The sequence below is a fragment of the Theobroma umbraticum genome, unplaced genomic scaffold (genome assembly GCF_002168275.2).
Source record: "Theobroma umbraticum cultivar Fairchild unplaced genomic scaffold, ASM216827v3 scaffold_95.0, whole genome shotgun sequence".
Taxonomy (NCBI): domain Eukaryota; kingdom Viridiplantae; phylum Streptophyta; class Magnoliopsida; order Malvales; family Malvaceae; genus Theobroma; species Theobroma umbraticum.
In genome coordinates this window covers 717,897-730,304 of record NW_018397257.1, presented here as the reverse complement: position 1 = coordinate 730,304, position 12,408 = coordinate 717,897, and the positions used below count along the sequence as shown (strand labels likewise).

At 33.3% G+C, this 12,408-nt stretch overlaps 2 protein-coding genes across 2 annotated transcripts in view; one reads left to right on the top strand and one right to left on the bottom strand.

Moving 5' to 3' along the window:
- The first annotated feature begins 549 nt into the window (after positions 1–549).
- On the top strand, positions 550–9,258 carry LOC110412869 (transducin family protein / WD-40 repeat family protein). The gene is made up of 18 exons (XM_021423514.2): positions 550–785; positions 878–905; positions 994–1,094; positions 1,305–1,508; positions 1,602–1,845; positions 2,743–2,918; positions 3,481–3,563; positions 3,861–3,933; positions 4,890–4,955; positions 5,118–5,160; positions 5,276–5,415; positions 5,711–5,917; positions 6,555–6,639; positions 6,817–7,111; positions 7,425–7,686; positions 7,859–8,081; positions 8,204–8,418; positions 8,682–9,258. The coding sequence occupies exons 1-18, from the start codon at positions 660–662 to the stop codon at positions 8,829–8,831; spliced, it is 2,721 nt and encodes a 906-aa protein (XP_021279189.1). The 5' UTR covers positions 550–659; the 3' UTR covers positions 8,832–9,258.
- A 1,569-nt stretch (positions 9,259–10,827) lies between these two features.
- The window catches only part of LOC110411862 (cycloartenol synthase 2-like), a 35,498-nt gene continuing 33,917 nt past the window's right edge, over positions 10,828–12,408 (bottom strand). The window contains exons 15-16 of the mRNA XM_021422204.1: positions 11,257–11,434; positions 10,828–11,127 (exon numbers count right to left, since the gene is read on the bottom strand). Coding sequence (XP_021277879.1) covers positions 10,828–11,127; positions 11,257–11,434 — 478 coding nt within the window. The remainder of the gene's footprint in view (positions 11,128–11,256; positions 11,435–12,408) is intronic.

Genomic DNA, 12,408 nt, shown 5'->3' with positions numbered 1-12,408 from the left:
TGTCTAGATAGAGATATGCTTTTGTATCATGTTTCTAAAAAAACCTTATAAAATAATCCATGTCTCCAACACAATGCACAAGCAACACACTAATAATCATAAAAAGCGTGCAAATTTTGTCTACTTAATTAATTAACTAATTTAATTCAGAAAACATATACAAGTGTATTAAACTTAAATATTCATGCATAACTATAATTTTAATCATGAACATAATATTCTCAATAAAATATTTATAAATAAAAAAATTACAATATTAATTTCTTAAAAATTTTAATGAATATTTTTTCATATATGCTGAATATTGTAACATTATCTTTTAAGCAATATAATACCCAATAATTTTATTTTATTAAAAAATTAAAATAATAAAACACCAAAAATACCGTTTGTTCAGATTTTCCACCCTTTCACGTTGGTTTCCCTCACTCTTGCTTTAAAAAAAAGGAAGAAGCGAAAAAAAAAAGGATAAATGACGAAATTACCCAAACGAAATGAAATATATTCCTCCCACCGTTTTAGTCAAATGTCTATGCCGTTTTACTCTTGGGTCCAAAACCCTAAACCCTCCTCCATCTCTGAAGAAAAAGACTCACACAACCAGGCCATTTGTGTGTCTGTCTGTGTTTCTTTGAATTGAAAGAAAAGAAAAGAAAAGAATGGGGATATTTGAGCCATATAGAGCAATAGGGTACATAACCAGCGGAGTTCCTTTCTCTGTTCAGCGATTGGGCACCGAAACTTTTCTCACCGTCACTGTTGGCAAAGCTTTTCAGATTTACAACGTAATCTTCTTGAGCTTTCTTTCTTGTTTTTTTCGCTTTCCCTGAAGTTGCACATATTGACTTTTTTTCCTTCTTTTGGCTTCCTCTTGCAGTGCTCAAAGCTCAATTTGGTGCTTATCGGTCAGTTGTTTTGTTTTTTCTCAATCTAATTTGAGTTTCTCGTTTCTGTTTTTTTTAATGTATGAACTAAGAATTGCTGTCCGTATAGGCCCTCAGCTGCCCAAGAAGATTCGAGCTCTTGCTTCCTATCGTGATTTCACGTTTGCTGCCTATGGGACTGATATTGCCGTATTTAAACGAGCTCACCAGGTTCATACTTATTCCTAATTTCTTATTCTTTTTTTTTTTAACAAAATCAGCTTAGAGTCTAACGGAAGATTCGGTATTGGGTAGGTAAGCCAATCTGAATCACTTGTTAGTCTCTAGAATCAGTTAATGCTTCACTGCCTTGTATAACATATGTGGAAAACTACTTTATTTTTCTTTTGGAGTCTGGTGGTAAAGTCAATGCTTTGGCAGGTAGCAAATTGGAGCAGACACAATGCTAAAGTCAACTTATTGCTTTTGTTTGGAGACCATGTTTTAAGTGTCGATGCTGATGGTAATGTTTTCATCTGGACGTTCAAAGGAATTGAAGACAATCTTGCTCCGATTGGACATATCAAGCTAGACGCAAAATTCACTCCTACTTGTATAATGCATCCAGATACTTACTTAAACAAGGTAACAGCCACCACTTTGTTGTTAATGTAGTGATGGATGGATTTCAAATGTTACTATAATATGGCCATGTAAAACTGGGAAGCATGTGAACAGGTTCTTGTAGGGAGCCAGGAGGGCTCTTTGCAGCTTTGGAACATCAGCACGAAGAAAAAACTTTATGAGTTTAAAGGATGGAATTCGGGGATCTGCAGTTGTGTTTCATCACCGGCACTAGATGTAATTGCTGTTGGTTGTGCTGATGGAACAATTCATGTTCATAATATACGTTATGATGAAGAAGTTGTCACATATAAACATTCTGCACGAGGCACTGTCACTGCCTTATCGTTTAGTACGGGTAATTCCTATTATGAAGCTTTTAAGAGCTTTTTGCTTGGTTCTGGAGGTTTTTTGGTTATATAATCTATATTGCAATTTGCTTAGGCTGCAGTAGGACTGTAATTGAGCTGACTCGATACATACCGGGCTTGAGTTCGATTGAGCTTTATTTTGTTCTGCTTGAGTTTCGCTTGAAAAATAATCTACCTACTTGAGCTCAACTCAGTTATGCTTGAACCTCATTAACTTAAGTAAAGAGCTCGTAACCTAACTCGGGCTTGAGTGCAAATTCAAAACTCAAAGAAAACTAAAAAATATGTAAGCATCTTATAAATATTAAAAAAATTCGAAAGCTTGAAAGCTGAATATTACAAAGCTTGAACTTGGCTTGATTCATTGCTTGAGCTCAGCTTGCCAATGAAGGAGTCAAATTTGAGTATTCATTAAGCTGAGCCCAAGTAGCATGTTTTGTTTACACCCATAGGTTGCAGCCTTCATTTGTCCTGGGTAGTAATTAAAAGTTCATGGCTAAATTATGGAGGACATTTATTCTATCTAACCTGTTATCTTACAGTCAGATATGCAGCCTTTATTTATGTTGGGAAGTAATTAAAATTCATGGCTAAATTATGGACATTTATTTTATCTAACCTATTTTCTTATAGTCAGATATGAGGCAGTTTTCTTGGTCATTATGTAATTCCTTCATGCTCAAAATTAAGAACCTTCTATGTCTCCAAGAGGTTGATCAACCAGTTAGATGATACTTTGTGCTTTTTGCTCATATCTCAAACAATCATAGAAGCTTGGGAATAGGGCTTTTGTTCAAGTTTTTCCTATTATAGAAATATATGTATTCTCTCTCTTCAAAAATGAAATATATGTTTACTCAAGTTGTGTGTTCTATATTCTTTAGATGGACAGTCTCTTCTGGCATCTGGAGGTTCATCTGGTGTCATAAGCATATGGAATCTTGAGAAAAGAAGGCTTCAATCAGTCATCAGAGAGGCTCATGAAAGTTCAATTATTTCACTTCACTTTTTTGCTAATGAGCCTGTGCTGATGAGTTCATCAGCTGACAACTCAATTAAGGTATGATTAATTTAATATCATTCTCTTTCGTGTACCAGCCATTTGATGAAATTTTGTACGCCTACAGTTTTAAATTGTCAAAGTAAGGTGAAACAGAATCAGGATGCAGTATATGCATTTTAGTTGCTTTGTATGATAAGGATATTTGAGGTTTGATGATACACACACACAGACACATATACATTATCATATTCAATGTTTTGGACCTTAACTATGGCAATACTTATGTTATGGTTTATTTAAGAATTGACTTCTACACAGATCTATGTATGCATTCTGTTAAATCTAATTCTTCTCCTTCCTAATTAGACAAGTGGTTGGTATTTTGTGGATACCTGTAGATTATTATCACCACTTCTTACTATTTGGTGGCTAGTTGATATTTTGATGCTAAACTTTGCTAGCAGAATTAGTCTGCATGCTTGCTATTTTATTACCAAACTAGGTTTTCTTTCAGATTAGTGTGGAATGTTTATCAGTGTTTGTTTGCATTAGGGTCTCTCTCTCGCATGTTCATTTTATCTTATTGGGAAATGGATTTCTGAATTATTATCTTTGGTAGATGTGGATTTTTGACACAAGTGATGGGGATCCTCGTCTTCTACGGTTTCGAAGCGGACATAATGCTCCTCCACTTTGCATCAGGTAACGGCAGTCTGGTTAGTTTTAGGCATGTGCAACATTCTATATATTCATTTTCCCCCTTTATTTCCTTGACAAGTAAAAATATATTAGAAAGCCATTTTGAATAAGGTCAATACAATTTCAGAAGGATACAAGGTAAGCTACTTGTGGTAGTACTCGCCATATGGCCTCTGAAATTCTAATTTGTAGTTACACTGAATTTCTATCTGGCCTGCACTTTCAAGTATTTCAAAATTTTGGGAGATTTTTTTTGTACTTCATCCTTGTTTTGTTGTAAATTCTACGTGCTTATGGCAGGTTCTATGCCAATGGAAGGCATATCCTGTCTGCTGGCCAAGATCGTGCTTTTCGCCTTTTCTCTGTCATCCAGGTTTGGTGTCTATAATCAGTAAAATTTTATTTTGCTTCATGAATATATATGATATGAATGAAATTTCTGATTGACCATTGCACAAATTTATGTACATCCAAATAAGGCATCCTTCATCAAAACGTTTGCAATTCCTGATTGTTGTTGGCTGCAGTTGAATCATGTATTTAAGCAGACGATGAATTTCCCCAGCTCTCTTCGTAAAGTACAAGATTTGTTTAGTAAAATGTTCTGTTCCTCAATTCTTGCTTTAGTGGCGGTACAATTACAAACCGTGTACAGGAAGAGGATAAAATAAAGTTAGACCCTGTCGATGCATTGATAAGTTATTATTGTTGTTATTTCAGATTTAGCTAGATTGATAGTGTTGTTTGCTGTTTTTTCTTTTGTCTCTTGTACTGGTCATTTATGCATTAAATTGCTTCATTTTCTTATCTGCTTTCCAAGAAAGATTTCTTAATCTCTGTTTGTTTCCATTTTTAGTCTGTATCTTATAAAACTATGTTAATGGGTTTGTAATTAAAACATTGGACCCTAAGACATGTTGCTTGCAATTGACCATCATTTTTCTAAAATGGTTCACTAGCTTTGTATTACTTTTTGGGTAGGTTTTAGTACCTTCCTAGATTCCAAATCTTCACATTGGTTTTTTAGTTCTGTGATATGAATCTGCTCTTTGTTCCTATCGCTCAAATTGTCTGAATTAAATCTAGACTTGAATGTCATTTAATCTTTTTGTCTGATGCTAAGTATCATTTTGCCCATGCACAACCGGCTAAAATCCTTTTTTTATTTAATCTGCCATTTGAAAAGAGCTTAGGTTTTGCTTCACATTACTCATTGTTTTGCTCTTACTCTCACTTTGTATCTATGGACTTCTAAATTCACATGCTACTTCTCAATTCACCTAATTTTTTAATTTGCTGGTAAACAACTGTCAAATCTGTTGTGATCAGGATCAGCAAAGTAGAGAGCTTTCCCAAAGGCACATATCTAAGCGAGCCAAGAAACTCAGAATGAAGGTATGGCTGGGGTGAAACATCGAACTTTTCTTACTAAGCTAGCATGAGTTATCCCAATAAATATCTGCGTATACTACTAGTTTCTTCTGTAAATATTGGTACTGTTTGTCTATTTAGTGAATTCTTGTTTTCAGCTTCTTAGTTTCTTATTTTCAATTTCAGGAAGAGGAACTAAAATTAAAGCCAGTTATTGCGTTTGATTGTGGTATGATCTTCCACTATATGCTGTTTTATCATTTAGAAACATAGATGAGATTTGCAACATTTCAAAGTGATCTAATTTTGGTGTTCCCTCTTCCTCTCATATATATAAAAAAAAGCTGAAATTAGGGAGCGAGATTGGTGCAATGTGGTTACATGCCATATGGATACTGAACAGGCATATGTATGGAGACTTCAAAATTTTGTGCTTGGTGAGCATATCCTGAGACCATGTCATGAAAATCCCACACCTGTGAAGGTTATGCTCAATCTAATTCCTATACTCAGTTAGTAATTATTGCATTTTTATTTATTAAGATCTCTAATAATATTTCTCTTGCACCAAAATATAGAATACATAGAATGCTCTTTCTGAAATTTGTGTATTTTTTAAATTATAGACAAGATGGTTAAACTATCCCACTTCATTTAAAAATCAAGCAGCAAAATACTACTGATGTTAGACCATTCAAAGATGAACCAAAGCCTGCTCAAAATTAGCATTTCTTGAACTATATGAATTGCTACTGATGATTTTTTCTAGCTGGTTGCAGGCCTGTGCCATCAGTGCCTGTGGTAATTTTGCTGTTCTAGGGACAGCTGGTGGTTGGATTGAGAGATTCAATCTCCAATCAGGAAGCAGTCGAGGTAGTTATCTGGACATGTCAAAAAGAAGTGCTCATGATGGAGAGGTCATTGGGGTTGCTTGTGATTCTACAAATACCTTAATGATAAGCGCAGGATATCATGGGGACATTAAGGTATATTCTTTCCTATCTAATTGTTCTACTATCGTAATCTAATACTGACTTCTAACAGTAATATGTGGATATAGTTGTTTTAAATGAGTAACATTTGACCTCCTTCTTTTGTCAACTAAAAATTCATTATAAAAATTAGAAAACTAAAGAAATCAAAGGGCCACTGCCTGGTCTGTGTCATTTGCCACTCAAGCTCTTTAACTTGATAAGTGTGTTCTGCCTGGAAAGGTGTGAATTGCTGCTGCTAAATTGCACTACCCCTTATGGCCCAAGCACACTCCTTGGTGACACTGGACACCAAATTGTACCGAATTTTTGTGAGTGGGTCAAAAGTGGTTGTTTATGCCCTTTGCATAGCCCAAGGTAGAAATTGGGTAAAAATAAAATTGTACCTGGGAAATGGGCATTTATAACCTTATAGAGGCTGTATATTGTGGTTGTTGTGAGGAAAACATTTTTACCACCTTTTGTTTTTTTGTTCCCAACAGGAAAGCATTTTTAGCACCTGATGATCCACCTTAATTTGTGTTTACTTTGAAATATTTCCCAGCTACTAGCAACAAGTTCTGATGGAAACTTATCCTAATTTATAAACTTTACTGGATATTATAATTCATCGAATTGATACTCTCTGCAGGTATGGGATTTCAAGGGACGTGAACTAAAATCTAGGTGGGAAATTGGATGTGCTGTTGTTAAGATTGTTTACAATCGTCTCAACGGTAGGCGCTTCTTTTGATCTTTCTAATTATCAGTGTTGAACCCTGGTATTTTCTCTCTCTGTCTGCGTGTGTGTGTGTTGTGTGCATGTACTCCTGCAGCTATGTGGTTGTTCTGTCTATGCATTCCGATTTCTTAGTATATTTAGCAACTGCTTTTATGTTGACCTTATTTTGCAGGTCTTTTGGCCACTGTAACTGATGATTTACTTATCCGTATATTTGATGTTGTGGCATTAAGAATGGTTCGTAAATTTGAAGGCCATACAGACCGTATTACTGACTTGTGTTTTAGTGAGGATGGCAAATGGCTTCTATCGTCCAGCATGGATGGGAGTCTGAGAATTTGGGATGTTGTCTTAGCAAGACAAATTGATGCTATAAATGTTGATGTGTCTATCACAGCATTGTCCTTGTCACCAAATATGGATGTTTTAGCAACTACCCATGTTGATCAGAATGGGGTTTACCTGTGGTAAGTTTTCAATTTTGTTACCTTTATCTTTATAGGCCAAAGAAGTTGGCTATTAGTTGAAGTTATCTTCTTTGTGATCTTTCTATTCACACTGAGTAGCTGAAAAACCTGGAAGAAGCTTATTGATGTGATGTGATGAATTTCTTATAGTTAAACAACATGAATGATAATTTTTACAGTAGGAAAAATGTGAAGAGGATAAATGTGATACATTTTAGTCATTCAGAATGTACGGTATTCTGGTGTTCCTTGTGACTATGTTTTGGTCTTATATCTTAGTAAGAAGAATTAAGTGGCTGGCAATTCTGATCAGGGTTAATCAGTCAATCTTCTCTGGCGCTTCAAATGTGGATTCCTTCGCAAGCGGAAAGGAAGTTGTAAAGGTCAAGTTGCCATCCATCTCATCTATGGATGGATCTCAAACTGAGGATTCTAATGAACCTGTTGTGGACAACTCAGTTTCAAAAGACACCTCTGTTTCTGCAACTTTCATTAAGCAGATACCAGAACTAGTTACTCTCTCACTATTGCCAAAAAGTCAATGGCAAAGCTTGATCAATTTAGACATTATAAAGGTCTCTCTTTACTCTTCCTGAATACTTTTTTCTTAAGTATTTAGGTATTGAAAGTAGGGATGCTAATATATGTTCATTCATCATATTTTGCCTTTAATACAGTTTTGGTAGGGTTCTGCAAAGATTGACTCCATAAATTGCATTATTAAAAAAACTAAAACAATAATTGCAGGTTCGCAACAAACCAATTGAGCCTCCGAAAAAACCTGAGAAGGCACCTTTCTTCCTGCCTTCAATTCCATCTCTTTCTGGAGAGATATTATTCACGCCTAGTGAGCCAGCTGATGGGGATAATGAAGCAAAAGACAATGAATTGGAAAAGAATGACAGGAAAGTTGACATGCCACCATCTCCATTTTTGCAACTTCTTCAGTCTTCCGCTGAGATGAAAAACTGTAAGTATTATAAAATGCCATTATTTTCTGACTTTAGCTGAAAGGTTGCACTGTTGAAATTTTATCAAATATTTGTGGCAAACATATTGCAGCTCAGATTTTGTGTGCTTAACTTGTTGCAGTTTCAGCATTTACTGATTATGTTAAAGGTTTATCTCCTTCGACTTTGGATATGGAGCTTAGGATGCTTCAAATTATAGATGATGAGAATCAGCAAGAAGTTGATAGCCGACCTGAGATGGTTTCAATCGAACTACTATTGGACTATTTTATTCATGAGGTCTCCTGTAGAAACAACTTTGAGTTCATACAAGCACTTATAAGGTTATTTCTTAAGGTATCGGTTTCTTACCTTATTTAAAGGAATTTTGTTTTCCGGTAAAAGGATTTTGGTCATTGGCCACTTTGGTATGACGTAGGTTTTGTAAATTGTACGAGTGGCAATGAGCTCAAAATTCTGAAGTTGGAAAGTCTAAATGGCGTTTGAGTGGGCTTTCCTTGATTAATATGTTCATTGCTACTTTTGAGCAACAATTAGAGTTATGTGTAATATTCTGGCTCGTTTTCTTATGTTAAAGTTGTTCTTTGATGTAATGTCAGATACATGGCGAAACTATCCGATGCCATTCAAAGTTACAAGGCAAGGCAAAGCAGCTCCTTGAAATTCAATGCGACGTATGGCAGAGAGTAGATACGTTGTTTCAAGGAACAAGATGCATGGTCACTTTCCTCAGTAATTCACAATTTTGAAGTTGCAGGCAGATAATTTTTGTGAGTTGATTGAAATTTGGGGGTGCAGCATGATTTAACTTGACCAATGGAATGAAAGTTTCAGTTCCTGCAAATGGCCATGAATTGTCTTTAGACCCCATTTATTTCTTGTCGCAAGTGTAGATAAGAAAAGGAGATCTGGTCCGCAGAGAAGAGGAGAGGAGGGGAGAATGCATGGTAGTTTTAGTTATAAAATTACCAGTATTTAGTAATGTATTCACCCATAACCAAAAGACACATTTCATACATTTATTTGTATTTATTATTTTTTGTCACGTGCTTTTTTCAATATTAATTATAGATAACTTTAAAAGTATACTTTTCAAAAAAAAAGTATAAATGATTAAATTTTGTAATATTAATTTATAAATTATTCAACATTATTAGAATTAAAAATATTTCATTCTCAAACTCTATGCAATTTTTATTTTAATTGAGTTAATATTTAATTAATAGTTAGGAATAAAATTTGTCTTAGGTTTGGGTTGGTGGATAATGGTAGAAGTAACTAATTCTCTTATGAAAGTAATCTAATATAATTAAATTTTTTGCATCTAAAAGATCAATTTTATTATTTATTACTAATTTTAATTATTTTTTGAAAAACTAATTTTAAAATAATTTGTATTCCTCAACCTAGATGTAAAAAAAATTTTATACAAAAAAAATTAATTAATTAAATAAAAATGTTAAAGTTTCATGAGAATAAAGAGAAAAATATGTAAATCTAATGTACAATGTCTAGAAAACATAGAAATCAACATTTGACTTATTGATTGGTGCATTATTTTCCTATTTAAAGAGCAGGGTTCGAATTTTCCATTCTTCAATTATAACTAGAAATAAATAATAATGATTTTAAATGCAATGAAAAGTAATAATAAAGACAACTATATTATGGTTTATTGTAAATAAGTGAGTTGTATGGTAAAGTAGAAATTAGGCTTTCTAAACTTATAACATAAATGTATAAAATTTTAAAAAAAGATCATATTGTTTATTGTAAAATGGAAAAATACATTATTTTTTTGTAAATAACTATTAAAGTAATTTCTATCCTTCAACCTAACTATCAAAAATTCTTACACAAAAAATATAATTTTGCAAAATTAAAGAAAATGTTAATGTTAACAAAAATATTATTTTAATTAAAATATAAATGTGTGAGAATAAAGAATTTTATATAAAATTGATAAAATGTGCTATAATTTAGTTAAAATATATTATAATTATTTTAAACATAGTAAGAGGTAATAATAAGTATAATTTGATTACAGTTCAACATAAAGAAATTAGATACATAGTAAAATTGAAATTAATTTTCTTAATATCTTAACTTAAATGTGTAATAATAAAAGTAAAAAGTCATATAATTTATTTTATAATAGAAAAACCTAGTATTTTTTGTGTCGCAAACAATCAAGCATCGGGCAAATTCATATTAATATTAATTAAAAAAAACTTTTTATTGATTAGCAATTTTTAGAACAATAAAAAAATAAATTTATTTTTAAGAAATTATAAAAGATTGGAAAATTCATAAAATAAAAAATATATTTAAATTTTTTTAAAAAATAGAAGATATTCTTTTTTATACTCATGATTTTTTAAATTATAAAAATTATATCCTCTTTGCAATGTTAAATAAACTTTTAACAATAAAAAAAATTACTTCCAATTTGTTTTAAAAAATCTCTTTTGGTTTTTTATATTTTTGGTTTTTCTTCTGAAAAGAATTATTTATTTTGTTAATGTTTTAGGTATATTTCAAAACAATAATAATAACAATATATTTTAAAATGTAATAATTAAAATTAATTTTGTCAATAAAATATATAATTTATTTGTTCAAAATTTCAAATACTATAATATATTTACCTGTGATAGAAAATCAAAAGCATAATTATTTTGGAAAGAGTCAAAGTTTGATCACAATCACACACAGCGTTTGATATATTTACAGAAGTGGGTCCGTCTAGGCCTTTTTGAGCTGTGAGGGAGAAGGAAGCAGAAGGCGGTTAAGGTAGTGCCCAAGGGCCCATATGGGAAATATATTTCTGTAGGCTGAGTAGCTGATCATGCAATTCTTATTGAACACTCCAATGGTGTCCTGCTGCGGGAATTCTCCATTTTCCAACTGTGAATTCAGCAGCACCTTGGCCGCACGATGCAATGGTGTTGGATCTCTCTCCGCCTGTCCAGCTTCCATCAGAGCTAACATTGCCCATGCCGTCGTCACCAGGTGCGCTTTGTTTCCTTCCAAATTCGTGTACTCCTGTTCTTCAAAAAACAAACCCAGTAATCCTTGTACATAGATATGCTACAGCTGTTACAAAACCCAGGAAAGTAGCAAGAAAACCATAGTAAGCTGCAATGCCATTGAACAAATGGAAAGGAAATCGACCTTGTTTTGGCTGGAAAGATAGCTCTCTCCCCAGCCACCGGATTCAAGCTGCTTCGACAGTAAGAAGTCACAGGCTTTTCTGATGCTATGACAGTTGTGATAGGTCCTATCGTCAGCCACCAGCCCCTTTATCCCAAACCATGTTCCGTAGACAAAGCAAACTCCCCATGACCCATACCTAATTACACAATGTCACTAATCCTTTACCTCAAACGGATATCTACATTTTTCTACAAATATTCTTTACTCAACACGACAATAAGTTAACAAATCAACAAGGCAAATGCTGCCAATGGAATGTGTTTTTGCTGCTTGAAATCCCTTTTTGCCTTTTGCTTCAAGGAATCACTCATAAATTTTCTCTTCGTTTTTGGGTTTTTACCCATCAAGAGATCTAGCAACCTACCGGTAACATATGGCTTTTAGAATGTCGAATTCAAGAGAATGGTTATTGAATGTTTTGAAACTTTGGATTTGGTGAAGTTGCCCAATACAATCATTATAAATTCTGTTTTCTGAATTATAATTACGACAAATTTTTAACTATCTCTTCTTGTGGGTATAAACTGTCAAGAATCATGTAAATGCTAGTGTTTCTTGTTCTGCATTCCTTTCTTTTTATAAATAGATTTGCTCTCTATCAATTACACTAGGATCTAATTCTCAAAATCTTGCATCAAAACACCCAATATTACCGTCTGTGCAAAGATTGCAAAAGGTGATTATGCTCTTGGTGCTAGATTTTTAGTGTGCATTGTAAGGTTTTCATAAATTGCTCATGCATTTGCAAAATACCTTCAGTTTGTGGTGTATCAGCTTGATTTTGTTGATTCAATAGGTTTACTAGAGCTTTTTGGTGGTAGGGACAAGTCATTGAAGAATTCATTGGCAAATGAATAACCTGATGTTGGAGAAAGCTTGTAGAGTCATAAGATGTAGCAGAAAAGACTCCCAAATTGGAATTGTGACTCAAGTTGGCGAGTAAATATATGCCAAATCTCTCAAAAATGAGCTTCCGCACCCTCCAAATGAAGGTACACCCAATATAACACACCTTGATGATTTTGATTCCATTATTCTGAATCTAAAGGAGATATTATAAATTTGATAATGCGAACAAAGCTTGGATTGTAGTTTTATTATTGCCTCCTT